The sequence below is a fragment of the Oryzias latipes genome, chromosome 14, assembly GCF_002234675.1.
Source record: "Oryzias latipes chromosome 14, ASM223467v1".
In the NCBI taxonomy this organism is placed as follows: Eukaryota; Metazoa; Chordata; class Actinopteri; order Beloniformes; family Adrianichthyidae; genus Oryzias; species Oryzias latipes.
Window position 1 is genome coordinate 14,818,568 of NC_019872.2, and position 25,181 is coordinate 14,843,748.

The window sequence follows — 25,181 nt, forward strand, 5'->3', positions numbered from 1 at the left end:
GTGATGCAACATAAAAAACTGCAAAAAATAATAATAATTTGTTAAAAACAATAAAACAGAAGCTTTAAAGCTCTCTTGAGACTGCGGCTTAGCAAAATAAAACAATCTATATGTGTGTGTAAAATTAGGGCTGTTTTTCAAAGGAATTCATAAATCAAAGCACACAAATATTTCCTAATATTTCCACATTTTGAAAACTTATCACCTGACATGCATGCATCAGCCACACCATTATGACTGCACATAGCCCTAGGGTTTTTGGGGGGAAACCCATTTATCATCGAGCTTTAGCCATCAGCAGTGACTTGTGCTGTCAGGTCATTTATTACCAGCATTCCTAGGAGCTCTTTTGAGTTGCTTGTTGGTTTTTGAAAGTGTTAAAACTGGTTATCCCAAAGTCTTTTTCTGTGTGTGAACTGTTGATGTTGACTTTCAGGTTGACAGCGTAGAGAGCCGTTCACAGTGACACACCCAAGGCAAGATTCATCATTTTCAACATGGGGCTGTTGGGAACGCCTCCGCTGTGTGGGTGCTGTGAAGCACTGTGAAGTGTGAGAATGATCAAATCAGGGGTTTCTTCATCTGTTTTGGTTTTTTCCCCATATACTATGAATAGTTTGTTTTTCTTCTGTAGTTGTTTCTCTCACCTGTTTGGAATGAGGATTCTTGTCATTGATATGAATGTCTTGCACTGTCTTCAGAATGATGCTGTCATTATGTGCTTCCAGTATGACATTCTTTCTCTTTGGTAAACAAATTTACAGTCAAACAGTAGTTTATGTTTCGGCAGGAAGCATGAGTGGGGCAGTAGATTTTGTGAAGTGTGATTTATACCTCTGATGCTACAAAACTCAGCTGTATGCCCTTCAACAGGACCAGAAAGAAGGAGCACATTGCTGAAAACTATTTGCACTGGGTACCGGTTAGCTTTAGGATGGCTTTAAAGGTTCTTTTATTGGTCTAATATGGAAGCGATTCTGTAGCATAAATAAAAAGAAAAGTCAAGATCAGAAATGCTTTTTCATTTTCAAAATGAACCTGCATTTTGTGACTCAAAATTAAAATTAAAAAGCAATCCACCAAAATGCTTTTTCATTTCCTTCCTCAACACTGCTTATTCTGTCACTTAATTTAAATGATAATGAAAATAGTATTTGAAATTTCATTTTCAAAATTTTCGCTGCTAAATATGTAGCATAATTCATTAAGAAATGTGTAATTTGACAATTACAATGGTTTAATAGAAATTCTTTTTAATTTTCGAAATGAACCTGCATTTTTTGACTCAAGATTAAAATGACAAAGCAATACTTCAAAATGCTTTTTTATTTCCTTCCTCAACACTGCTTATTCTGTCACTTAATTTAAATGATAATGAAAATGGTATTTGACATTTCATTTTCAAAAAGTTATCTGGTAAATGTGTAGCAAAATCCATTTATAAATGTCTAATTTGACAATTAAAATGGATTAACAGAAATGCTTTTTAATTTTCAAAATGAAGCTGCATCAAATGACTCAAAATTAAAATGAAAAAGCAATATTTCAAAATGCTTTTTCGTTTTATACTTAAAACCGCTTATTGTGTGTCATAATTAAAACAAAAATGCAAAGAGGGGATTGTATTTGCATCATCATGATCGCCAAAGGCGGAAATGCTGTTTCTGAGAAACCATCATATGAATTTGTGTTTCCAGTGATGTCCAGAACAAAAATAAAGACTAATGTAATTCCCACATATTTACAAATTTATTTCCAGCTTTGCGCTGAATTTGCTGTTTGATGACAGCCCATCAACAGATAGCAGATTTCACCATGCTAAACATTTGCTGGTTGGACCAAAAACACTCACTCAGCGCAAAGCTGCAGGAGACTATCTTCATAATGTGCTTTTATTACAGTTATGATTATATTTATGGACCTGCTCTGCTCGATCATATGTTTTTATTTTTATTTTTTTTATTTTTTTTACTTTTCCTGTCCAACAGCTGGGCAGGCAGATGAGAGCTGACGGCCTCTTGTGTTGGACATATTTTACTTTAACAACAGGGGTTATTAATCTTCAGACAAAGCAAAGGTATGTCTGAATAAACCCCTTTTGTAATCGAGGCCAAACTTTATTAATTTCAATCATGTTTGAAAATCTTTGGTGTTGGACCGGACGGACAAGGAAAGAAGCGAAGAAGAGAGAGGGATGTAAGAGAGAGGGGGGGGGGGTAAGAGGGTGATAATAGTGGGGGGGGGGGGGGGATAAGACCATGAAGCAGCATAAAGCAACAAGTTTACTGGTTGTTTATCATTACGGTAAGGTTCAAATGTAGTACAAAAAGGGCGGGCCTGTCCATACAGACACTCAAATGTTATTATCAACACACCTGCTGGCTGAAAAAAATGTCCACATGTCAACATATACACAAAACCGATAGTGTTCACACACGCATGCTTATGCCTTTAAACCAACTAGTGTGAAATATTTCAGTCATTCAATCATGCAAACTCTTAGTGCAAAGGTGAGCTAACACCTGTGCTCAGGTGAGTGTTTATGTTTTTCTAAAATGGACGGTGGAATATGAAAAGAAGGAAGGAGGGTGCCCAGCTATCCCCACACCAAGACCCCTGCCGCAGCAGCAGCGGCAGCCGGAACCCCCAACGCCACACGGGAGCAGGCAGGGAACAACCCAGCCCGCCACCCAGGCCAGGGCCAGCAGGGCCGCCGCGAGACCCCCAGAGCCAGAGAGCAGGGAGGCACGGAGGGAAAGGGAGCGCCACCCCAGCCCAACCAGGAGAACAGCCCCCCCCGCCGCGCCGGGAGAGCCAGCGCAGGGCCCCACCCGAGAAGGGCGCCCACAGCCCCAGACGAGCAGCCCATCACCCCCCAGGAGTTCCGGGCATCCCCCCGCCCCAACCCCAGGTACGAGCCAGGTTCGAGCATATGTTTTTAAATCGGTGCGGTCAGACGACGCTGAAGTTGGCTTGCGATTCACAGCTTCTGACTCGAGAGGGCACTAAAGCAGTGTTTTTCAACTTTTTTTGAGCCACGGCACACTTTGCCCTTGAGAAAAATCCCGCGGCACACCAGCATCCCAAAAAAAAAAAAAAAGCAGAAACTCAGTCTGTTTTGATCTACAGCCCCCCCCCCCCCCCCCCCGGCAATCTGACGTCCATTTTTGTGATAATTGTGGCAGAAAAAGCAGGAAGTTGCAGATGTTTTTTCTAAAAGATGTAATAAAAGTTAAGTTACATACAAACTGTATGTTCGTTGTGGTTTCAAGACGTGTAAGGACGACTTATTGTACGCTGAGGCGCTGTCCCTTTAAGCTAATGCATCATGGGAGATGTAGTGTAAAAACTGCGACAAAAAGGCAGAAAGACTCGCGTCTCTGAGCTTCATGGTTTTGTTCACTTGTTCCAGTCTGATACCTGATTCTGTGGATAGCTACACCGCTAAAGACGAGCTTTAGCCGGTGTTTTTGTTGGAACTGTGTGAGTTATGAGCTAAATTGGAACAAGGAAGTGAATACTTTAAACACTTCTGATTGGTCAGACTGATGACATGTGATTAAGCCTCAAGAATGATTGGTGGAGTCGTGGAGACAGTAAAAGCTGCGGGACTTTTCATAAAACAGTTATAGTTGCAGCTAAATCGCGTTACCGTCATTCTTATAAAAATGTCTTTAATAGAATCAAATAAACACAAAGAAAAAAGTATTTTGTGATCTTTCATATTCCTAACTACTCAGTGTTTTATCAGGACCTGTTTGGATGAACAAAGAGCTGATTTCCTGGAGATGGGAAATGTTTTTAGATCAGTGAATGAGGGCAATTTTCCACGGCACACTTGACCATCTCCCATGGCACACTAGTGTGCCGCGGGACACTGGTTGAAAAACACTGCACTAAAGGAACATTCCGCTGCATTTTTCACATTAAGATCACCTAAAACCGGGTCCTGTTCACAAACCGCTGGACCTGGACTGCTCATACCTGGATTCCTGGATCTTAATGCGAAAAATGCAGTGGAATGTTCCTTTAGTGCCCTCGCGAATCAGAAGCTGTGAATCGCAAGCCAACTTCAGCCGGACAGACGGAGAAAGCAGTGACGTCATCGCCCCGCCTCCTCGCTGGAAATGCTTTTTCTAAATGAATATTGAAACAAAGTTCGCAGGGCGGATGTGAAAATGCAAATGCAATGCCCTCTTTGCATTTTCGCTTTAATTATGACACAGAATAAGCGGTTTTAAGTATAAAATAAAAAAGCATTTGGAAATATTGGTTTTTCATTTTAATTTTGAGTCATTTGATGCAGTTACATTTTGAAAATAAAAAAGCATTTTGAAATATTGGTTTTTCATTTTAATTTTGAGTCATTTGATGCAGTTACATTTTGAAAATTAAAAAGCATTTCTATTAATCCATTTTAATTGTCAAATTAGAAAATTTCTAAATGAATTATGCTACACATTTACCTGATGACTTTTTGAAAATGAAATGTCAAATACTATTTTCATTATCATTTTAATTAAGTGACAGAATAAGCAGTGTTGAGGAAGGAAATGAAAAAAGCATTGGTGGATTGCTTTTTCATTTTAATTTTGATTCAAAAAATGCAGGTTCATTTTGAAAATGAAAAAGCATTTCTGGTTTTGACTTTTCTTTTTATTTATGCTACACAATCGCTTCCATAGTCTAAATGGTCTAAATGGAATTAGACCTTAATTTTTTTACTTCTAGTTTATGGCCCTCCCAGAGCCCTCAGGTCCTGGGGTGCAGGTCTGCTTGTGATACAAAAAAAGTCAGCACACAAAAAACCACGGCGAGGCCACATTTCAGCAAAGTCTGCATGAAAATGTGAGGGCTTCATCCACTGTGGAGGTTTTTAAGAAAAAAATCATCTTTTTATCTTAGCTTTCATAGATTTTACATGTCCGCATATTTTAATTTGATTTTATGGACGGATTGTTTTTGTGCGATGTGTTTGCATTTTGGATTTTTTTTAAATTATGATTGCCATTTTTGAACTACTCTTTTTATTATTATTTAATATGTGAATCACTTTGAGGGGTTCTGTAGCAGAAAAAGCGCTTTAGAAAAAAAAGTTGAATTTGCTTTTATGAGAGTCTTCATAGACATTTGCTTTTATGGTTAACAACAATAGTGAAAACAGAAGCAGGTCTGCCAAAGACCTTTCCACACAGACTGCCAAATGCCTGTCTGTTTTTAAATGATTACATTACTACTTTCAGCTGACTAGTTGATGCAATGTGGGTTTTCTTTTTAAATTATTTTTTACTTCTGTCAGATTTCTGTCATGGCATACAACGCGTTGAACATTAACGCGTTGAATGTTCAACTGGTTAAACATGTTCACGCATAATCGCAGCAACACGACGCTGCGACCAATCAGGGACTCGGATTTAGTTGTGACATGTGGGTAGCTTCCTTTTCAAAACACGGCAGTGCCAACCGCTGTAAACATGATCACGAAGGAGAAATTAATAATTGGGGTTAGTGCCCGGTCGGATTAATATGACGCCTAGACAGGACATTTATAGGAACAGAGCTGGGAAAATAAAAAAGCTAGAGCAAGATTTGCAGCGCTTTGACTTTGTGCACTGATGATGGAAGACATTTAAAAGGAACATTAAGCTCAATTTTGCATTTCTAAATATTTGCTTATTCAAACTGTGAATACTATTTCTAACAGTCCTACCCACAACTAAGAAGCAAATTTCTAATAAACTCCTGTAGCCCTGCAGAAGTTATATCCTGTAAAACTACAAAGGTGTTTGTTTTTAATAAAAACTAATGCAATCTTTCAGGGTTTTTTTGTTTTGTTCTCAGTTTGTTCTTTTCTGTGCAGGCTGGCTGGTGCTTTCCTCAGAAGGTTCCGCCAGCTCACCTGCCAATCACCAAGGAGTGGCACACAGCTGTCTGCACTTTAAATGAATTAGTTTGTGTTCGATTAAGGCTCCTCTTTTTCTGTGCTCTGTGTCTTAGTGTCTTTTCTTTCTAGAATACGTCCTCTTCTCTGCTCTATGGCCTGGTTTGTTGCCATGAGGATGTTGAGTTTTATTTCTGTTAATATTTCCCACTTTGAGTGGCACCTTCTGTTCAGTAAGATTATTATCACTCCACTTTGACTGTTCATTCCTATATCTAGGTCATACCGATGCATTAAAACCAAAAGGGCATAATCATAGTTAAAAGACCTCTGGGAAGGCTTTGAAAATAGATCAAAAGCTGATAGGAGTGGGTCTTTAAGTATGGGCAGTTCAGTTATGGATGTTAATGCACACTTACCGATTGGCTGAACGCTAACAAGCAGCACTTTCTTGAATTTATTTGGAGGATTTTTGCACTTTTCCATTCAGCTTTTTTCCAGTTTCCAGGGCTCTCACTATTTGGAAAACATTATTTGATTTTATGAATGTGTTACCTCATCTAATTGGCACTACAGGAGTCTTCATTCTTGTAATGTCTGTCATTTTAATGGGTGACAATACTGTTGTTTGGTGACATAATGTGCACTACACTCGAACATGGATGAGAAGGTTATAATTTCCTCAAGAGGTAAAGCAGAAAATCAGGGATTATGTTGAAGGTAAAGACTGTAAAACCACTTCTAAGCAGCCTGCTGCTTGAAGACCACATATTATTCAGATCTTCATGGCCACAGGACCTTAACCAGATCCCACAATGCTTTGCTAGTATGTTAGGACACAGTCAAAACGGGCAAGCGCTGCTTTTTTCTGTTGACAGTCATTGACAGCCATGCTCCAGTCACATCAGACAAATTAATTTCACCCTCCACAAAAATGGCCAAACGAGAGATGGACAACAGAATTCAAGACAGGTGGGAAGCAGATTATCTGTTCAGGAATATAAATGACAGAGCTGTTTGACTTGTGTGCGGAGCTAACGTGGCTGTAACAAAAGAATATAACATAGGAAGACACTATATGAAAAGGTTAAAGATTATATATCAGTTGCAGTTAATTTTTTAATAAATATTCAGTATGGTCCGTGACTTTACTTCACTGCTTAATTTTGGCCCACTGTGAATTTGAGTTCACACCCCTGCTTTAAAGGTTAACTTCAAGTGAATATCCGTGTCAGATTTCACCATCTGTCGCAGTTTGAGTCAAAGTGGAGGCAGAAAACCAAGGAAGATAACGTTGTTGAAAGTAAATCATGAAAAAGAGAACTAGAATTTCCACATTAGTCTTGAGCAAAACAGAAAGCTTTTGGGTGGATGACCTGTTAACAGAGGAGAAAAAGAAACTGGCGTTTGTGGGCACATCCACTCTGTGTTCACTGATTCAAAAATGCATATCAAGAAAAGAAAATAATTCCTCAGGAATTGCTTATGAACAATGGCACCACAACATAAACCTTGTTGCTTCACAATAGTGGAATTACTAGAAAGGTTTTAAAGTCCCACTCTGATTATCTTTTCATCGATTTGTAAAAGCATTCTTAGTGGTCTTTTAATTCTGATTATTGGTTCCTGCCTTGGTTCCTATGTGTAAAAGTGTTCTTGGGCAAGACACTGAACCCCACATTGCTCCTATTGGTGCTGGTTTCAGAATTAAGCAGCAAGGCCGCTGTAGTTACCATAACCATTTGGCCTGCAACAACCCTTCGGGGTCCTTCGACGAGTGTGACGTCACATTATGTGATTGGCTGTCCGTTGTCAGATAGTGATTGGTCTGGACAAATTACGATACTACCTGAGAAGAAATTTTATGCGGTCCGGTATAAACAAACAGAGCTCCGACACGGAGCGAAATTATCTTCTAAACGTGCTTTTATTGTTATGAACATCATGAAATGCATTGCATCTGAAAGGACTGTGGAACCCTTCTCCGGACCGCACACTATTACAAAGCACCTTCCCTGCCTGGGAACACGAAGACTCCAGCTGCTCTGCTCAGAGACAACGGTTCTCTTGTGTGGAGCAGCCGGTTCATTCTAACAGCCACAGATCTTTTTTACAAAGGGTGTTGTGGCAAAATCTATGTATAAACATTACAAAGAATAATGTCAGACACAAGGTATGAAGGAAAAAACTTCAGGTTATAAAAAGTAAACTTGAAATGAAAATATGTAGAGCCCGAGCACATCTCCACGCTACGTAGTTTGTCTAAGTGGGGTTACCGTAGTGTGACGTTACCTTCAGTCGAAAGGACTCCGAACGGTATTTGCAAGCCAAATGGTTATGGTACCTACACCGCCATCAGTATGTGAATGTGTGTGGGGGAATGGGACTGTAACTCTAAAGTGCCTTGGGCATTTAGGTAAGGTTAAAAAAAGCACTATACAAGTACACACCATTTACCCAGTATTTTAAACTTATAGTTTCTTTGATCTGAAGTGTTATAACAGAACGTTTCCAAAGAAATACGACCTTTTTATTCAACAGTTTTACTGTCATGAATCATGTCTGAAAGGCAGTTGTGCTGTTCAGAGCTTGTAAAAACAAAAACAGATATAACCGTATGAGGTGGAAACAGTTGTTCTTTATTTTCTATTGACAGTTGTTTGTTATGAAACCTTGGATTTTGTACAATTTATATTTACAGAAAGTCTGCAGATGCACCAGACTAGCTTGGAAAAACAAGGTTTTTAACATAACCTTAAATTGTTTTGGCAGTGTTGTACCAAGATATGAGTCACTGCATGATGTGGAGATTAACTGACTCACTAAAAAAGCATAACCAAACCCAGATACGTAGCCCAGGAGGAGGATGTACACATTTAATTATTAATGGTTTCTATTTTAGATTGCAGTAGATTTTGCTGAATACGGTACTTTTTAAAGGGTGCTACTACCCAGCCATGGAAACCTGCCCTGAAGCTCCCAAAGTGTTTATTGGTTAGTCAGAACGGGACAGCTTAACAAAATATAGGAAGTATATGTTAACATACCGAAATATTCTTCCCTTTAGCACTTTTTGTTATTTGCAGCCTCTCCAAATTTCCAATGAGGGAAATGATTTAGATTCTGAGTTGTAAATTAAGACCTGGCAACTTCCAAGTCAAGAATCAGCATAAAGAGGCCTTATAACAAATGTGTCCCACAAAGATGAAATGTTTCCATTTTTTCAAAGATAGAAAGAAAAGCATCTCTTTTGAAGTGTTGAAAAATTACTCCTGACAACACATGTGGGAGTCATTCCTTCAAATATGAAGCCCTGTTGACATGTTTGACATGTTTTCAGAGAACTTCTTGAGGGCTGCACGGTGGAGAAATGGGTAGTACCCTTGCCCCAGTTCAAGTTCTGGCTGGGGGACCCGAAACAGAACACCAATGGGGTCCCTGTGCATGCGTGGGTTTAGAAGATGAAAAAATGCATGAAAATCCTTATTATTCTTTGCTCAACTACTTGGAGGCATTTTCCAAAACAAGAGTTACATTTTTTCCCCAAAACTAAAACTGTTTTCTTTTTGAAATAGCTGCTGATGTTGGACTAAAAGGGTGAGATAAATACAATGTGTCTGAAACAGATTACTAATGTGGTCTTTGACTTCATTTCAGAAATCTATGTATATATTCTCTCAGCACATATCAACATACAGTGGACTTTGAGTGGAGTTGCCCAAAGCTTGCACGAACATGACAAAAGGGTCTTTTCAAGAGTTTGTATATCAGTTCATCCATTAACAATTTGAAGGCCTTAGTGTGGTGAAAAACAAGATGTCCTGCCTTTCTGAACTTAGCTAAAGCAGCGGTAAAGATGACTGGGTTTAAAAACTAATGCACATCACAAATGAACCAAATCAACAGGTGTATCTTTGCCTGATAATCTTTGGCATGCCTGTGCAGACAGACATTGATGTTTCTAAAGAATGAAACCAGGCAGAGATTCTCTTTTGAAACTCCTCAGGAAAAAAGACACACCTTAAAAACAGTGTGTACTGATGTAAAGCACATACACCTTCATGTTTTCGCTGTTTTACCTGCAGGTCCACAGCTGCAAGCTGTCATGAGACTATTTGACCTTCGAGCAGGAATAAAAGCTCCCCAGTTGTGTGAAAGTGTCCATTCATCATCAACGGCTAAAAGTGATTGATGATTACTCCTTCAATATCAGCCACACGCATGTTCATGTTTGTCCTTTTTTCAGCAGAATTTCTGACTTAGCTTCTTTTTTTCAGCTGAGAAGAAGCTGCCTTCTCCTCTTGCAGAATCCGCCTTATCTGTAAATCCAGAACAGCCCAGCGTTTAAGAAGAAGTCACAAAATATCCCAGATCCATGTTTAAAGTTGTTCCAAAATTTGCTATACTAATTTGATTCATGTTTTCTCTTGATTTACCTGCAGGCAGAAAAAAAAATTCCTTTTTACTTTGGGAGTGTCAAGAAGAGACAAAACCATCAAATGATTTTTCCAGTCTAGTCATTATTAGCACAGTCAGTTAGAAAAATGCATTTCCACATAAATGACTCAAAAACAAGAGGCAGCAGCATGTTCTCTGGCAAAACCCAACACAAGTGACAAAAGCTGTCATTGAACCCACCAGTTAATCACAAGAATAAGGTTCAAGTAAAGCCTCCAAAGTTTAACACAACAGGCCAGAGGTAGGTTTGTAGGTTTGCTCACTTCCAACTGCAAATCTGCGTTTCCATCTGCAATTTATTTTTCAGGTCGGCACCAGCTGCTGCCTACAAATAAACTTTATTTCAGTCTACATCATAAGTCATTCATGTTGTTTATACTCCTGCTTTCTTGGTGGACAAATGAACTGCAGAGGACAATCTAACCAGTTTAAGTAAATATGGAATTTTCTTCACAAGATAAACTGAGACCTGAGACTGTGGTTCTTTCTGCATATTTGATCCTCAAAGTACAAACTGGAAAGTTTGTGTCTCTTCTCTGGTATACAGTAAGTACAGCCTGTTTTGGCAAAGTATGTGCTATCGTGACTGGAGCACTTTGCAATGCATATAAAGGTTTTGTAGCATGAGAAGCTGAGCAGCAACAAAGGCAAAATTGATAAAATTCTCCTAATAGACTTTGAACAGATGATACACACAGACATAAAGCGTGTATTGGCCATGTTCCATCACGCAATTGGCATTTTTTTATGCAGTTCCAGATGTAGCTTTTAAGAACAACCTCTTCTGCTTAATCCCAAACCCTTAAATGGAAAATAAACACATGCAAGAGAACAGAACCGACAAACAATATGTAACTGTGAAGCTGTACGCAATTCAAACAAGGCAGAATCTCTGCAATGCATCAGAAGTGAAGAGCTTCATATAACAATGATGCAAAGTTTCCTGGAAAAAACAAAAAACTATTGAACTCATCAAAAAAGAAAAGAAAAAACTTTTCAAGGCACGTTTTTGAATGTTTTCAATGCTGTGATTCTGCAGAACATTTGGACTGACTTTTTATGTTGAAATGATGCCAGGTCTTGATACAACCAATTATTAACTCCTCTAACCTTTAGAATTGGTTCATTCGAACCTAAACTGAAACTTGGCTGATTTCAAATTTGATCCTAAATTAGGTTAATGAAATGCAAAGGCATATATTTTTCATCTCTATAAAATAAATCATTCAACAGAGAAATATTTTGACCAGCATTGCTGCCATCCTCAATTTTACAACTAATGCATAGTTTAACTTGATTGCTTTATCTAGACTAGAGCAAGCTCCCAATTCTTCAAATCCAATAAATCACTCAGTTCGCACTCTAATAAATCCGTCTAATGTTGTTCATGTTGTAACCGCCCCTTACACTTTGCATGGTTCATTCCTGGGAATACTTTGATCTCAATGGGTCTACACATGGCTGGAAAAGGAAAATTCTTGTGCAATAGTCTGAGTCCCAAACTCTTATCAAAACAAAAAAATTACATTTTTTCATATCAACTACAAAAACAAGTGCATGAGTCCTGGCTGCTTCCACTGATTGATACTTTTTTCCATTTTTGGTGCTGGGAGATGTTTTCCCAATTGGATTACAGCTGATTTATTTGAAGTTTGTCCTGTCCTGGTCCTGCACACAGAGCTGGGGGACACCAGAACAGTCTAAGCGGCTCCTAGGTTTTAACGACTTGGCAATACCAAAATGCAACACATGGGATAAGTAAATAAATAAATACATAAAAACGTCCGATTCCATGAAATGATCAAGTGTGTCTGACGCGTTTAGAGCAGACCAGTCTGGATGTAAAATGAGCTCATTTGGAGGTTTGCACCAATAGTTGCAGCAAAGAAGCTACTATTCCTCCCCTGTCATAAAACTCCAACTACATGTTCCAAACTGAGGTTATCACAGTGGTCAAACATCACAGTCCCAGCTGAGAGCGGGTTAGTGACAGAGTAGTACATGATTGGAGCACCAGCTGAAAGATGCTGAAACCACATCAGAAATTCAGCACAGAAAGTTAGCTGAACAGCACCAAAGTTGACACCAGCCATAAAAAAACAGACAATGACAGTGAATGTGTGTCTCTTATGCAGCAGCCTTGGCTTTCAAAGTACCATAAAGGCATTAAGAACTCCATCAAAAAACAAAAACACAGATCAGAAAAAGTTTGGAAGACTCCAAATAAAGAAGGGACTGATTCTGACTTTAAATTTGTTTTAATTGCAGATACAATGAAATATAAATCATTTTAGCCTTTTCTTTTATGTTAATATAATTTATTTGTGCTCCTTCAAGGCAGCAAGTTAGACTGTTTTTTTATAGAGTTGAATAATTAAAAAACTCACTTTTAAAATGCAATAAATGCAGTTGGACCTGTGGAGACAACTGTCCACTTGATATTGTATTTAAAAACTAATGCATCAAATCAATTTATCAGTTTCATTGCTTCATTTTAATTAGCCCAATCCAGTTGAATCAGCTGGTCAAAAAAACTTTAGTTTTGTTTTTTTTGACACTTGGTAACATAATCACTTTAGTAATATAGCAATTTCACAGATTTTGAACTATTTCTCTCAGTAGTGTCTTCATGTGATTTTAAAAAGAAAGTTGATGCAGAGCATCAGAGGAATGTGAATTAACCAGTGTTGGTCTCTGGCTCTTTTCATTGGCAGTTGGTTGAACCAACAGGTTGAGTCAACTAAAGCCTCCCTTTAGTTTGCACTGTCCACTTATCCTCTTTTGTTGAGTTGAGTGGAATAAACTCTAGTCAGCCCCACTTTAGGCTTCATTTTGGCCGATCAGAATCTTAAGCCTTAAGCCTTAGTTATAAGGCCTGATACAACTACACCCGATACATACAGGCTGTCTGTGGGAGAAAAAATGGGCAAACCTGTCCAAAGCAATGCAGGTGCAAGTGTCATGGTTGTGATCAATTAGTGAGCCCGTAGAGAAAAACTGTTCACGTTGATTTTTTCTGCAGGCATGCCCCAGGCGACAGATTGTAGTGAATACAACGCACAGGGGTAAAGTAAGGGTGCAGTGGGTGTGACGCAAGCATGTCATTTTTTTAACCAAAACCTGCAGACTGAGCAATGACCCCGTCAGTGCTGTTCGCATGATAAGAACGCACTCCTTATGTGAACCCTGACTGTTAAAAATGAGGAAATTAGACAATCAGATCATTAATTTGTGTCGGCAATCCATCTGCGGCCTACAGGCACTTATTTATTACAGTCAGAAATAGGCCGGTACTCACACATTACTAACAACTAGAGGGAGGCGTAAAGGTTCGTTTGTGTGCAACTTACGTTTGCCTTACAGACATACAATACACCTAAAACAGGCATGTCAATTGTATGTTCCATTTTCAAGTCTGGGTCCCCCTGTGCCGGCCCCAGTCCGGATACAATACAAGGTTGCGTCAGGAAGGGCATTGGTGTAAAATTCTTTACCAAGACACCTGTGTGGAACAGTGAAAGCTGATTTCTGTGATGACTCCTTAAGGGATATGCTGAAAGGTGAAACAAACCTGTACAGGTAAACCCTCCGTACAGATGCATGTGACTAAGGACTTAACCCTTGTGCTACCCTAGGCACTTTAAAATTCGGAGTGGGGGTCATCTAGACCCCACAAGACAGTGCGCTGAACTTTTTTTCTTCAATGATTTGTGATCTTCACTGGTGTCCATGGATAACATGAAATCCTCTTCACCTTTATCCACCTTTGTCATGGTAGGGAGAACACGTCAATAGTCATCTTGACCCCATAGGATAGCACAAGGGTTAATGGAAGACATCAAAGATGGCTTGTCAAGTAAGTGTAAGTCTACGCTACAGTGAAGTAGTTTGCAGATGATGCTGCCCTTTTGGCTTCATCACGCCACCTCTACAGTGTGGAGCTTTTCAGATTAAAAAAACGGTGGAATGTCGCTTCCTGGTAAAGACTGGATGAAGAGTAAGATTGACTGACAGATCAGCACTCTGTTCCAGAGACCGAGCATTGGATTGCTCAGAGACCCATCCTTGTAAAATCCAGTTACGGCTAAACGACATGTCCTTGCTTGAAATCTGCTAGATTATAAACTCTGTTTACACATGTTACGACTTAATTTGACAATTTTGACAAAACATGAAATATCTTTTATTAAAGTCAGTCCCAGAGGGTTTTTGAACTTCGCCAACTTCTTCTGATTTGTGCAAACAGAAAAATAATAAGAGAGCAGAACATCGCTGCAGGACAGCAGAGTTTACTTCAATAATAAATTGAATAGTCTGTCATCATATTTCCTCCATTGCGTGCAATACTAGCACAGGCATGCCGTCAGTGCTGCATTTAAAGAATAATCCCTCATGTGTAGAACATTCTGCCACCTTCATAAGACTTTTGTCCTTAGGGCTCTGCAAACGTACGTGAAAAGTGAGCAGTACAACCCTCATTACGAAAAGATGATGGTCACGAACTGGATACTTGCTGACGTCATGAAAGAAGACATTTTCCTTTTCTCCTTTTTCGGTCAGGCAGAAGCAGACTCTCATTGGGTCCTCGCCCCCTGTGGAGTTCTCTGGTCCCTGGAAATGCGATGTAAGTCTGGGCTTATGCTTGGCTAAAACATTCATTACGACTTGTGTCAAACAGAGGACAGATGTGGGGACTTTGACATCGGCAGGTCCAGTAGAGCCTGAATGGTCACGCCCACCTTCACCAGACCGCGCTCTTCTAGGATGTGATGCGGCAGACACAGCTTGTCCTAAATTGATGTAAAGACATCTTGTCACTTAGTGATTCATTTATCAAATAAGGAAAAGTTTGGTCCACAGTGACCTTGGCGTCAGTGCTCTCTTAAGCTACGTTCACACCACTCTCAGCAACGTGCATTCAAGTGGCCACTTCCATTGGATAGTCTATGTAAACGCACGTAATTATCCGTTCCAGGCTTCTGCATTCAAAACTCTTGCTTTGGCACGTTCGCTTCGCAAATTTCAATGACTATGTTTTCGTACTCTATGTACAAAACGCATGTTAAAAATTAAAACAGGTTGGATTTTTACCAATCAAGGACTCAGATTTGATGATAATGCATGGATGGCGTCCTTTTTTAAGTCACAAAAGTGTAAACCGTATCAAAACCGGTTTGTGCCCAGCCAGAATAGAATGACAGAGAGTCTTTCAGAATAGAGCTGTAAAAGAAAAAGCCTGGAGCAAGATTCGAGAGATTTGCATCATTTTAGCATTTCAAACCAAATCTCTTCCAACTAGATGGACAAGCGCCAGTAAACAGTAGAAAAAGAAAAAGAAAAAACCTTCCCTGCTTGTCCTGTGTGAATAGCATATGTTGAACCAATTTTTGAACACCCCTCGTGTGAACGTAGCATTAGAGCAATTTCCCATCACAAACAAAATAAAAAATCACAAAAAACTTTTGGAAAAAGCACCATAAAGTGTTTCAAAAGCGTTTTTATAAAAGAGTAGAAATCCTCTTGCAGCAAACAGACATAAACACGAATTCACAGAAATGTGAAGGAAAGATGTTAAACATACCTGAGGGACACCAAGCCTCTTACAAGCATCCAAGAAGTTCTCAACGTTCCGCCTGCATTTCGCCATGCTTAACTTTGGCTAAAAGGCAAAACATGAAGTGTAATAATCCATTAGGCATAACAAGTACAATAACTCAGCACAAATAACTGAAATTATCTGGCAATAAAATATATGTTAAAATAGCTCTTCTTTTTTTTTTCTTACCACAGCAGGTGATGGTACGTGAATGCTGCACACAGAGCGAGGAGAAATATGGTTGGCCAAATGGCAAAGGACCACTCCATCCATCAGAGCAGCTCCAACATCGTCTGGAAGCAACACCTTCAGTCTGGATTCAATGTTCTGCACACACATCAAAAATGACTTTGTTTTATCATTATGATGACAAAAGGTTCATCTAGACTCAATTACTTTTGAGATAAACCTGCACATTGTTGACTGAACTTGTCTTTTTCAGATGATGATATAATAATTACATATTTCTACTAATTTCCAAAAACAGGCCCCTTAGAAACAAGTGAACATTTTTTACCCCACTGGCAGATTTGCTTAAAATAAGCAAAAAAAATCTGTCGACAGGGCAAGAAAAACGATTTTACCAAGAATTTTTCTTCTAAGAACAAAATTCTTATCAATACGACATGCTTTGAAGTTAAAGTTGAAGTTTATTTGGTTCTATAAATGTAACATTTTACAACTTTTAAATGATAAATCAACAATAACCAAAAAGGAATGGGCTGAAGCATCATGCTTATCAAAGCCCATCCAAATTAAGATCAATTTGCTGCTAGAAAAGTTCTTGGTAAGATTACTGTATTTTAGTTGGAAGACAGAAAAAAAGCTTTTTTTTGTATTTATTTCTTCTGATCATTCCTGCTCCATGTGTTTTTCATGCAAATACCTTATGACAATTATTTTTATGAGCCGGAATAAACGTTCTAGTGCGTGTTGGGTAAAACTCGCTTAAGGGAGTTATCGGCTAAAACAAAGTGAGCATCTGCAGGCTGTTCTGTCAAGCAAGACTTCCCATGATTCCTGCCAAATATCTGAAAAATAACCTACTTCAATTGAAGGAAAAATAAAACAGTACATAAGTACATCTGAGGATGAATGCAACCCCACATAACATGTGTTTCCTGTGCCCCTCCCACGTCCAGGTAAAAGTAGAGTGTTGTGTCAGGAAGGGCACCTGACATGACACCAAATTTATATCAGTTTTGCAAATCACAAACATCCATTCAACCATTTTTTAACTCGCTATATTTGGGGTCACAGGATTGTCGGAGCTAACCCGGCTAGTGTTGGCCGAAGGCTGAGGTACAACCTGGTCAAGTGACCAGTCTGTCGCAGGGCATACCAGCACTCCCACACTCTCACATGCACACCTAGGGAGACTTTAGAGTGACCAATTACCTTATGAAGCATGTTTTTGGACTGTGGGAGGAAACTGGAATGTCCGAGAAAACCCATGTATGCACACAGAACGGTCAAAGCCGGGAATTGAACTAGGGCTAACCACTGCTCCACCGTGGAGCCCTCGAATCACAAACAGAACTTTGATGTTGGATAGTGTTAATAACAAGTATTACTGGTGCTGTTGACCTGAAGGGTCTTAGTGGAAATTGGACACCTCTTGGTTGAGTCATTGTTGAAGGAAAGGAGGAAGGCGTGTTTGTTGGCAGAAAGAGAAAAGCAAAGTCGTGGGACTTTGGAAAGGACAGGCGCCATGATAAAAAAAAGAACGCTGGATGTCCTGTGTGTTCAAGAGACCAGATGGAAAGAGAACAAGGCTCATAGTTTGGGAGAAGGTTCAAACTGTTGTATCAAGGTATGGATGGAAAGAGGAACAAAATTGGAGTGTCCCTGAAGGAGGAGTTTGCAAAAAATGTTCAATAGGTGAAGCGTGTCAGAGAGGGTGATGAGTCTGAAGCTAGTGGCTGAAGATGTGTTGTTGAACGTTGTCAGTGGTTATACCCCACAGGTAGGATGTGGGCCATAAGTAAAGAAGAATTTCTGAAGGGAGATGGATGAGGTGATGACATGACGGGGTGAAGTCATGTGAAGGTAACATAAGTCACAAAGTGATGGATGTGTTTGATGTTTGAACAGGAAAACAGAAGGAAAGATGGTGGTAGACTTTGCCAAAAAAAAAAAAGAGATGGTAGTGGGAACACGTTTTTCCAGAACAGAGAAAAGCATGGAGTGACATATAAGGGTGGAGGAAGGAGCACACAAGTTTATCTCATCTTGTTCAGATTTTATTATCTGAAAAGAGATCAATGACTACAAATCTGTGACTGGGGAGAGTGTAGCCTGTCAGTATAAGATCCTGGATGTAGGATGAGACTGATGGTGAGGAAAAAGGCAGAGCAAAAGTGCTGTGTGATTTTTAGAGAACAGTTGGAATAGACTCCAGGGGGTTCTCCCATGAGACTACAGCCACAGCCAAACCGATCAGGCAGACTGGGAGGAGGGTACTTGGGGTGTCATCTGGAATCAGAAAAGCAGGTAAGAAGACTTGGAGGCTGAATAAAGAAGTTCAGGAGTGGGTTACGAGGGTTAGCTAAGAAAAACTGAAGACACTGGGATGACAGAAGACAGAAGGACAAAGAGATACAGGCGATGAGGGAGATGGAGGTGGCAAAAGCCGGACAAGGGAAGCATGAGATGGAAAGGGTGTGCAGCAGGTGAGGTTGATCAAAGACAGTAATGAAAAGATGTTAAAAAGTTTCACAAGTGTGATGGAAAGATGGAATGAGAACAATAAAGAGCTGATGAATGAGCAAAATATTAGAGAGCACAGAGTAGAAAAAAGATGTCTAGCTGTGTAGCCACAGTCTGGGTCCCCCTGTGCAGGTGAAGAAGGTGAAGAACTTTAAGTTCTTATGGTCAACAGTTCAGAACAGAGTGTGAAAATGAAGTGAAGATGTGTGTGGAAGCAAGTTAGAACAAGGAGAGGAAGGTTTCAAGTGTGTTGTTTGACAGAATAGTGTCAGCAAGAATGATAGAAAAGGTGCAGAAGACTGTGGCGAGAGCCGCCATGTTGTTGGTTTAGAGACAGAGGCAGAAGTGTTATGTTGAGGACCTCTTTGGGAGTGACGAGGATGGTTAGGATTGGGAATGAAAACATCATGTTTGATGCTTTGGAGATAAATGAGCGAAAGCAGATTCAGACGGTTTGGTCACGTTGGGAGGAGAGACAGTGATAATGTTGGTAAAAGAAAGCTTAGGTTAAAGGTAAAACAAAAACAAAGAAGAGGTTCACTGATGGAGTCCAGAAGGACATGAAGATAGTTGTTAAAGGTAAGGAGGATGCAGAAAATAGGATTAGATTGAGACCGCTGTAAGGCAAATGATAAGATATGTTCTGAGGATGAGGATTCCCTTTCACTTTTTCATAATCAGATTAGTCATTTCAGCAGAAACATAAAACTTCCAGTAAGGTGTGGTTTATCTCGGCCCATTCAGTCATGACTGAAAACTTGACTGTTTTGACGCCAAAAGAAAAAATGTCTTACTTGAACATCAACATTTAAACTGCACTACTTTGTTTTTTTTACTTAACTTTACTCAAAAGAGCATTTTAAGCATTTACACAATGAAACATTCTGAAAATGTCCCAAAGTCTTTACTCTGGATCTTTGAGTCATAATCAAAAAGCGTGTCAAATTCTCATTTATTTTGTGCTCAAATATAGTCAAAGTTAATAGAGAAAAAGGAAAAAGAGAAGAGAAGAGATAAAAAATAAATCAGTGACATGTAAATTTAAAAATATAAAAAGAACTAATAGATTCCTCGCAATTCAAACCTCAAATTGTGCATCCTGTAACAACATAAAAATTGTTTCATTATAAATATGTAAAAAGCATTTTGGTATTTAGTTAGTTGTTTAATTCATCCAATAAATGTTGACTTTATAAATCACGAATGACTTTAAATTAACTTGTCAAAATTAATTTTTACAAATATGCAATAAGCTTTAATCTTTTTTCGATAGTAAAACCTTAAATATTAGACATATGTTGAATCAAGTTATTCCTACTATCAGCCCAGAGCAGGCTGAAGCGGTAGAAGTGGAGGCATCCATAGAAACCTCTGTAACATTAGACTGCTTCACTGCTGTGGATCAAGCAGAAATAGCATCAATTATTACGTCCTCCAAATCCTCAATTTGTTTGTTAGACCCAATTCCCACTGGACTTTTTAAAGAAACCTTTCCCCTAATTAATGATTCCATAGTAACGATGATAAATACTTCTCTGGAAACGGGTTACGTGCCACAGTCTTTTAAATATGCAGTTGTTAAACCTCTTCTGAAAAAGCCCAGTTTGGATCCTAGTAACTTGGCCAACTATAGACCAATAACAAATCTCCCCTTTATTTCTAAAATCCTGGAAAGAGTTGTAGCTAAGCAGCTTTACCGCCACCTACAGGACAACAGCCACTTTGAAGACTTTCAGTCGGGGTTTAGACTTCACCACAGCACGGAAACTGCTCTAGTTAGAGTCTCTAATGACTTGTTATTGGCCTCAGAAAAGGGACTACTTTCTATTCTGGTCCTGTTAGACCTCAGTGCAGCCTTTGACACCATCGACCACCAAAGATTAGAGCATGACATAGGGATCAGAGGATCTGCTCTTTAGTGGTTTAGATATCAGTTCGTTAATGTAAATGGACATTCCTCTCAGTGCACTCGAGTTAACTATGGAGTCCCACAGGGCTCAGTTTTAGGACCCATCATCTTTATGCTTTATATGCTACCCTTAGGAAACATAATCACGAAACACAGCATTAATTTTCATTGATTTCCCGACGATACGCAGTTGTATTTATCCATGAAACCTGACCAGAATGACAATATAGAGAAACTGAACGCCTGCATCAGAGACATCAAGACCTGGATGACAATTAATTACCTCCTCTTGAACCCAGAAAAAACAGAGGTCATTATACTAGGTCCTAAAAACCTCAGAGATGCTCTGTCTGATCAGATAGTCTCCCTGGACGGCATAAGTATAGCCCCCAATTCCACAGTTAGAAACCTTGGGGTTTTATTTGACCAGGATTTATCATTTAAGGCTCACATATCTCAGGCGTGTAGAACTGCCTTTTTTCACCTGCAGAATATTGCTAAGATCAGAAATATACTTTCTAAGAGTGATGCTGAAAAACTCATCCATGCATTTGTTACATCTAGACTGGATTACTGTTATTCTTTGTTAGCAGAGTGTCCTAAGAGTTCCTTAAGAAGTCTCCAGCTTGTTCAGAATGCAGAAGCTAGATTGTTAGCAGGAACTAGCAGAAGAGATAACATCACTCCTGTGTTGGTTTCGCTCCATTGGCTCCCAGTTGATTCTAGAATCAAGTTCAAAATCCTCCTGCTAACCTATGAGGCCTTACATGGCATGGCCCCGTCCTACATTAAGGACCTCATAGTCTGTTACCACCAAAACATAACACCTCGCTCACAAAATGCAGGACTGCTTGTGGTTCCTAGAATTAGTAAAAGTACGGTTGGAGGTAGAGCGTTTAGCCACCAAGCCCCTGTTTTATGGAATAAACTCCCAGCTCTACATTCAAAGTTAGACTGAAAACATTCCTGTTTGGACAGGCTTATTATCAGACTAGTTAGTATTCAGAGATTATTTAACTTAATGTTAATGTGTTTAAATTAAAATTAATAACAATAACAATTTGTTTTTAGTAGGCTGCTAGAAGTTGAAGCTGGAGTAACTATGGTGCTCTGGGGTCTGTCCTCTATTCTCATCTACTTCTACCCTTCCTCTCTTCTCTATTCTTGATCATTATTCATCATTCAGATCTCCATGCCTCTGTTTGGTGCAGTGCGATTCATGTACTGTCCCTCTTTCCCTCTCCCCTCCTGGGGAGTGGGAGTGCTTCCAGACTCCAGTTGGCCGTGTACCTAGTCTTTGCTCCTGCTCCTACTCCTGGCTGTGGATCCTTCCTCTGGCTCGTCTCTGCTCTATACCTGCCAGTGTACCTCGTCTCTGCTTCTGCTCTGACACCTGGCTGTGGATCCTGTCTCCGGCTTGACTCGCGCCCCCGACTGTACCCCCAACTCCGGCTGGATGAAGCTCGTCTGCTGGACTTTAAATATGTAGTTGTAGGGTTAGATAAGTTAATTCTTCTCTAAGAGTTCTTAGTTTATCGCCTGTCCGTCCTGGGGGAGGATCCCTCCTTCATGTGGGCACCAAAGAGCTTTCTTTGTTTTTTCCGGAATCCGTTTCTTTAGGAGTTTTTTCTTACCGCGAAGGGGGGTCTAAGGGCAGGGATGCCAGTATAGCTTAGTCAGTTTGTTAGTTCATTTTAGTATTTTCCTATTGAACTCTATGTATTCATGATCCTTTTGACTTTATGTTTCACTTTTTCAATTACCGATACGAAGCCCATCGAGACGACTGTTGTTGTGAATTTGGGCTATACAAATAAAATTGAATTGAATTGAATTGAAATGAATTGAATTGAATGGGTAAAGATACAGTAGTCATACTTAAAAGTCTAATTCTAAACGTTTCTCAGAGAGTATGAGGTGCTCTTATTTTCCAACATACAGTATTGCATAATTGTTATTATTTACAGTCTAGCATTTTAAGTACGTGGATAGGAGGGGATTTTTTAAAGTTCTCATGGGCCCAAAATGCTGAGATTTGTTTACCGAGACTTTATAATCAATTTAGACATAAAAATCTGGTGTGAAGTAAAAGATCACTTCCATCAGCTATGACAATTACTCCATTGAAAGCCATGAGAACCATAGAAATTAGACGTGGACAAGCACTGCTCTGTTCCAAAGATCATAAATTCCAGTGAATATCAATCTGGCTCTTTCTCTGCGTAGCTGACCGGATCAAACCCAACTGTAAGGCTTCTCTCATCCAAGATCACAGATATGACCTTGGTTGTTTTTTTGGAAAGCAGCGTCCTGGGAGGTTTTCCTTCCAAACACGATCATCCAATGGTTTTAATCATTTGTTTTTCCATGGAGTCAAAATCTGTTATAGCGTAAGTCTGCACAATTCGCTAAGCTTGTTTTCAGTAGAAGTAAAGCAGGTTTACAGGAAAATTAGATTATCGACTTCCCCTGGGTAAGATCCTGAGCCTTTGCCTTCATCATAAATAAACACAAAGCAGTCCTGCATGATTTTCTTTGCATTTTTTATGTATGATTTAACCAAAGTTAGCTAATCTCTGGCAATATACAAAAAGGCACTCGTGCTTGCCTTGAGTGCCTTCAACAAAGAATGACTAGCTCACATGATTAACTAACATTTTGTAAATGATTAGATGCACTCAAAAGTGATGAAAAAAAACAATTGCAATTAGTTACATTCTTAACCTGTGCAGAACATAGTTATAAAAAAAAATATTATAAAGAATATGAAATATGCACTCCAAAAGAAAAAAAAAATGGTTTTAAAGAGTTTCTGAATGACAGCATGTGTTCATAAATTGACAGCTGTTTGAATTGACAGCTTTCTCACGTTCCCAGCTTAGTGAGACACCGCAACCCATGCATGACGTTCCTTTTTGTTTTTGTTTTTACAAGATGTCACACCTTCAAAAGTAGTAAGAAAGCATGAATTTAATGACGTCTCTCCTGGATTAGATAACGTGTTCTCGAAATGCCAAAAGTTTGGTATACCCGTACTGGAACTTACTTTCAGAATGGAAAAGCATACTTTTTTTTATGACTTTGTGTCTGCTGGGGTAGATTACATCTTTCTGTTGCCCCTCCCCCGACTTTCTTAACTGTTTTACATAAAGAAGAAAAAACGTTTTTTCAGATGTAACAATTTGTTCACCAAAAATGTCAACATTTTAATTCAAATTGTATAGTGGTGAACTGGGATATTTGACAGAAAGGCAACAAAACAGCATATAGTATCTCATTGGCTCAATTGCCAGAAAGATTTTTACCTCGATCAAGAGTCAAAAGTTGCCACAAATAAAAATAATGGCAAAAATGTACAACTTCTGCAGATTTTGTTTAAGCATAAGAGATGATCCTTTTCATAATGTTGCACTTTCAACACTTGATACGTGTTATTTGGTGATATAAAAAGGAACTTTGTGATGTTTGCTTACACGATATTCAGCTTTTTTTTAACATCATAACAACATCTCAACTTTCCCGTATGAGTTCTGGACATGAGGTCACACCTACTGATAGATGATAAACAGGGCAGCTTTCCAGCATAGTGAGACTTCTCTCCGGTTTAACCTTTTTGTTGTAAGTGGGTGACTCAGACAACGCATTGTCTGAACATGTAGCTCTGATCATTTGTCTTGAATAAGCAAACAGCGGGCCGCCTTTTTGACCTCTCAATGACTTCTTTAGGGCTTGAGCAAAAACAAAAGTGTACAAATAGGCTGGAAACGCATCTGACCTGCCGTAAGAGGCCTATCTGCTCCATTTCTTCCCTCAGGTGTTCCATCTTCCTCCTTATGGTGAAGCTGGGGTCTGTTGAGCTGTACTCCTGACGGTTTCCTCTGGTGAAAGCTGAAATCATACAATCAAATGATGTGTTTCAAAGGACTATCTAAAGGCTTCTTGATTTTCCATTTTCTGCTTTTCTGCTTGCTTAAGACATTCCCAAAGGCAAAACTTTTTTATTCAAAGTCAAAAAGAAAAAAGAAATCATGTGGAAATGAATTATTATTCACATCAAAAAGTATGCAGTAAACAAACAAGAAAACTACGTGATGGACGCAAGCAAGGAATCCTCTTTAACTGTCTACAGAACAAACCTAGATTTTTGTAATTTAATACTTAATGAACACTGTGGGAGCCTTAATTCGCCTGTCAAAGCTTAATTTGTGGTTTGTGTTGATTTACACTTGCAAGTTGGTGGAATAGGTTCCAACATGAAGCAGCCATGACCTAATTTAGCCGTGAAAAATGTTGGTTTACAAGCCTTCATCAGAACTTCATTGTCTGGCTGTTATAGAAGTGAGTAAACACAGGTTTGCTCTGAGAACTTTAAGCAATTACAGAGGCATGTGTGGTACGTGATCAAATCTAACTTCATACCGGACACACAGCCTCTTTATGTCCTGTGCAGACTTAGACCTTGTTCTTCAATCCCATAACTACGTCTTATGTCTGGAAATATTCAAACTGACTGTATTTAATGTTGTAAAGCCACAAACATTGTACTTTTGAGATATTCTTAAAAAACGAACATATTTATTGTCAACAAACTAAATTCAAATAAATTAAGTGCAATAGCAGCAAAACAT

General features: G+C 39.2%; 1 protein-coding gene across 2 annotated transcripts in view; it reads right to left on the reverse strand.

Moving 5' to 3' along the window:
- Nucleotides 1-14,498: 14,498 nt before the first annotated feature.
- The window catches only part of lrch2 (leucine rich repeats and calponin homology domain containing 2), a 36,681-nt gene continuing 25,998 nt past the window's right edge, over nt 14,499-25,181 (reverse strand). For both annotated transcript variants that reach the window (XM_011483442.3, XM_011483441.3), the window contains 4 exons: nt 24,329-24,441; nt 16,125-16,262; nt 15,921-15,998; nt 14,499-15,129 (listed from right to left, as the gene is read on the reverse strand). In XM_011483442.3, the coding sequence (XP_011481744.1) occupies nt 15,010-15,129; nt 15,921-15,998; nt 16,125-16,262; nt 24,329-24,441 (449 nt within the window). In that variant the 3' untranslated portion in view covers nt 14,499-15,009. The remainder of the gene's footprint in view (nt 15,130-15,920; nt 15,999-16,124; nt 16,263-24,328; nt 24,442-25,181) is intronic.